The sequence below is a fragment of the Phallusia mammillata genome, unplaced genomic scaffold, assembly GCF_965637545.1.
Source record: "Phallusia mammillata unplaced genomic scaffold, kaPhaMamm4.hap1.1 HAP1_SCAFFOLD_394, whole genome shotgun sequence".
NCBI lineage: Eukaryota > Metazoa > Chordata > Ascidiacea > Phlebobranchia > Ascidiidae > Phallusia > Phallusia mammillata.
This window is the reverse complement of record NW_027649124.1, coordinates 1-4,285: the sequence shown is the minus strand read 5'-3', so window position 1 is coordinate 4,285 and position 4,285 is coordinate 1. Positions and strand designations below refer to the sequence as shown.

The 4,285-nt window shown below is 39.6% G+C and overlaps 1 protein-coding gene across 1 annotated transcript; it reads left to right on the top strand.

The window, feature by feature from the left end:
• Positions 1-1,033: 1,033 nt before the first annotated feature.
• Positions 1,034-4,276, top strand: LOC145208872 (uncharacterized; the record flags this gene model as incomplete). The annotated part of the gene is given in 6 exon segments (XM_080079120.1): positions 1,034-1,712; positions 2,022-2,174; positions 2,265-2,396; positions 2,475-3,761; positions 3,829-3,931; positions 4,156-4,276. Coding segments are annotated over 3 exon segments (1,279 nt in total), but the record flags the coding sequence as incomplete, so codon positions are not given.
• Between the last annotated feature and the right edge of the window lie 9 nt (positions 4,277-4,285).

The following is a 4,285-nucleotide window of genomic DNA, read 5'->3' as shown; positions in this document are numbered from 1 at the left end:
ATCCGATTGCAGTTGATCATCTGCTTTGTATCGGGTCCCTACTTCGCCCCAGGAAAATGTTCACCCTCAAAATATAACCATCAAAAATACTCTTTGGGATCTAGTGAAAATCTTGTCAATGATTCTTGTTTTTGTACTGACCCAGTGGGTAGACAAAAAAACACTCCGTATATCTGACTCCTTGTATAAACAAACTAAAGCTGCTTAACTAAACCTAAAAAGACGCAAAACTAAATTAACGTTCCCACATTATATTTCAATAAAGCATGCCACGAAAACGCCACTCGCGACTAAACAAGCAACACAAATGTCATAACGCGCCCCGAATCAACAGTCAGATATCGACTCGAATGCAAAACCTAGTCACTTCTATAGTCACTTATTCGTTGAAGGTAACTTTAGGTAACTCAAGGTAACTTATGCACTCTGGTCTTAAATCTAAATTGACGCGGTTTATGTAGCGATCAGGTCAAATGTTGTTATGCAAGCGCAGTCGTAAAAACCTACGCCCGAGAAGATTAACTGTGTTTTAAACCGTAATTATACTTTAAATCGCTTATAGAATTGTCAAGTGTAACATGGCTGGAAGCAGTTTAAGACATTGCTTCACGTTAACACGTAAGGGGACGATAAAACGATAGCCTGAAGCAGTAATTGACCGATGCAGTAATAAGTAAAATAGGTTTAACAGCCGGTCAAGCTTTTGTGTAGAAAAAAGGCGAGTTATGAACGGGTTTGACCGGGCCAATGGCTACGTCACAACAATTACATGCAAGTTTTAAAATTAAAAGTCCAAAGTCCGATGTATTTTGAATTAAAAGTCCAAGGTCCGATACATTTTCTTCTGAGGATATGTAAAAACACAGACGGAGATCAGTTGTTTTGACATTCATTTACGGACCAGCGCATATTTTTGTTTGTGCAAGTGTTTATTGTGGCTATAACTGGCTTAATAGTTTTTAAGCTTTACTTTTCGATATGTTACTGTTTTTGTCGTTACCGCTTTGTATGTGGTAACGTTGATATCAAAATACGTTTACCAAAAAAGCTTGTCTTAAACAGTGATGAAACGAAGGTTATGATTGCAGGATATAAGGTAACCCACTAAATCACTTCTTCGAGTCTGCTTTGCTTCCAACTATAAACAATAGCGTCCTGTATAGCAGAATATTCTTGGAATTTCCCTTGGCATGAAATTCGGCTCCGAAACTTGACTCTTAATGGTGCTTCATTTCCTTATACAGCTGAGATTAGGTTTAGTGTAGAGCCCCTGTTTCGCAAATCTATCAGACTTGAAGTATTTTAGTTGAAAACCCCGAAATAGTCAAAGGAAAGTTTTGTGTTTAGATATAAACATGATATCAACAAGGCAGATTTAACTAACTATGCATAAGTTGTGACCAAAATTAGAATTCGTTCATTTATCCCCAAATATGCAAAAATACCACCAAGAAGCTAACTTAAAGTACCATTTTATGTGACACGGTATTGTATGATAAACTAAAGTGCATGTTAAAACATAATGATTGTTTCAAAATAATATTGGGAAAAAAATAATCCATTACTAAGTTTTTGGCCCAACGCCGCATAACAGAAATGTTAATGCTTTTTTAGTGTAAACTTGTATTTTGTTAAAGCATATCCTTGCCAAAACAAAAGAATGGTACCATTAGTGCTCTTTGTTGTACTTTCTTGGATCTCAATACCTCAAGGTAAGTGGTAAGGAAAAAGCGTATACTTACACTTTTAAAACAAGGTTGGCAAAATTTCACTTATAAACTATCATGCAAATGTAACTCATTTTAGTATTACGTACAATTTCGTCTCACATTTCAGAGTGGATTTTTTGACAGTTAACGTTCAATTCTGTCAAATTATGCTTGCTTGGTTAAAGATTAGTACCACTGTACGTCATGATGTGTTATATAAACTGATGACCCCAAATTTCGTGCAACTGTTAACTTTAAAGTAGAGAAATGCAGGCAATAAAATTACCCGAAAAAAATCTAAAAACATGGCAGTGTGGTGATCCCCCGGAACAGCAACCTGTCGCGCTGAAGATGGCTTCTTCCGTTGTTTGAACACTGGCGTTTGCATTCCACGTTATAGAGTCCGAAGTTACGGAAGCGACTGCTGGTTGGGTTCGTTGTCAGACGAAAGCGACGAGGATAGAGGTCAGATCAAGTAAACATTTTTCCTAGTGCCTTTATTTGTCTATTTACCACATACGATAACACACATTACTTCAAAATGTTAAATTTCAGAACCCTTGAATTGCACCGATGATGAATTTCGATGCCGCTCTCTCCAAAAGTGTGTACCACGTTATCTTCTCAACACCAAAGAAAGTTGCAAATTAATCGAGGGCTTGATACTTCCATGCAGAAATCAGACAGGTTGGTTGGTTTGTGGTTGCTAAACTGTAACTTAAAATCTCTTTATATGTTGCCACTAACACATTAATCTCATCATAGAATTTACGTGCAAACGCAGCAAGTTGTGTATACCACGTTGGATGGTGAGGAACGGCAAGCGCGATTGCGACACAATGGTAGTGAAAGACGGAAGTGACGAAACAATCACTCTCACCTCATGTGACGCTCGGAATTTTCCTGTTCCAACAACACTTCCTCATCGTCACAGTGCATTCCGAGGGAATGGGTCGGAAACGGTGTGAAAGATTGTGCAAATGGAAGAGATGAAATTATGAACTTGACAAGTTGTTACAATGACACAGAGTTTCGGTGTAACACAATCGGGCGTTGTTTGGCGCGACATCGAGTGATGAATGATTTTCCTGATTGTCCTGATGGTTCCGATGAAAAGCAAGCTCTTAGATGCATTCCAGACAAAGAGTTTCGATGCCATGACAACGGTCGTTGCATTCCGCGCTCGTGGCGAGGAAACACCTTTATGAATTGTAACGATGGAAGCGACGAAATTCCATGGAACGCCAACGAAACGTGCTTTGATGGCGAATTTCGATGTCACAACGGAAAACGATGCATTCCAACCCACTTGTTATGTGACGGCATGGATCACTGCGGCGACTGCAGCGACGAGATTGAGAGCTGCACTGAACCCAGAATGCTTCGTTGTCCTAATGAGCCGGGTACGTGTGTGCTTCCCACCTATTCTTGCGATGAATTTGTAGACTGCCCAGGAAATGCCGAGGATGTCAAACATATCACTGGTTTTAAGTGTAACAAAGTTGTGGCCGGACTTCACCGTACTATGTACTGCGTTCTGCCCCAATGGACATTAACCGATGAATATCCGACATGCCAAGATTCATCAGACTTGTGTTTTATCAACGGAACTTTTAAATGCCATCGGTGTTTGTATTCGGACTTGATTATTTCACCCAAACAGTTATGTGATGGTATTTTCGACTGCCCTGACCTAACAGACGAATGTCTTTGCGCTCGAAATGTTCCGGGTTCGGGTTCGTCAATATATCTGTGTGACAATGTGTGCTACGGAGATCCTGGCAACCCTGCTTGTTCGTTGTGCAGCATAGGGCAAGTAAAATGTGGATTGGAAGACGTATGCATTTCCAAATCACAAGTGTGCGATGGTAAAGTGGATTGTTCAATCACAAAGCTTGATGAGCTTTACTGCGGCAAATCAACCAATCAGGACAACGGGATAAACTTAAAAAAATTTCATTGCGACCCCATTCCGCAAGAAATAAGTAAAAGTCTTCACAAAGTGTTGACCAAAGATGTCATAAACACCTTAGTTCCTTTGGAAGCTACAAAGTACGAGGCTGTTTGGTAATAAAAAATAAATAAGCATATTTCATGATTATGGTTTCTGTTGTTGCAGGTGTAACAACGTTGTGGAGTGTTCAAGATTCGAAGACGAGTGCAGCGAGAAAGCAAATTGTAGCATCAGACATCCAGTGTGCGACCAAATTCCGATGGGCACGGTAATGTTTTGACTGAAGGGAATTTCCATCCTCACAGTTCCTGTTATGTAGTTTGTTCTATTGAAAGTGGAAAGACTTTCTCTATTTATAATTTGTTTAAGGGCAACTTTCTAAATTTGCTGAGGGGCTTATACTTCTCTATTGACACTCATTCATCATCTATTGCCATATGGTGCCTACAACTGTGTTTTGGAAATCTTGCGTTACAACCTATTTCTTCTCAGGCGTATATCTCTGGATACTTAGTCGGTGGAGGTCTAATAACAGTCCCTGCACGAAAATGTCAAGTACATTTTGGCTTCAGTTTCATTCTTGGTTCATCAATCTGCAACGGATTTGATGAATGTAAGGGAG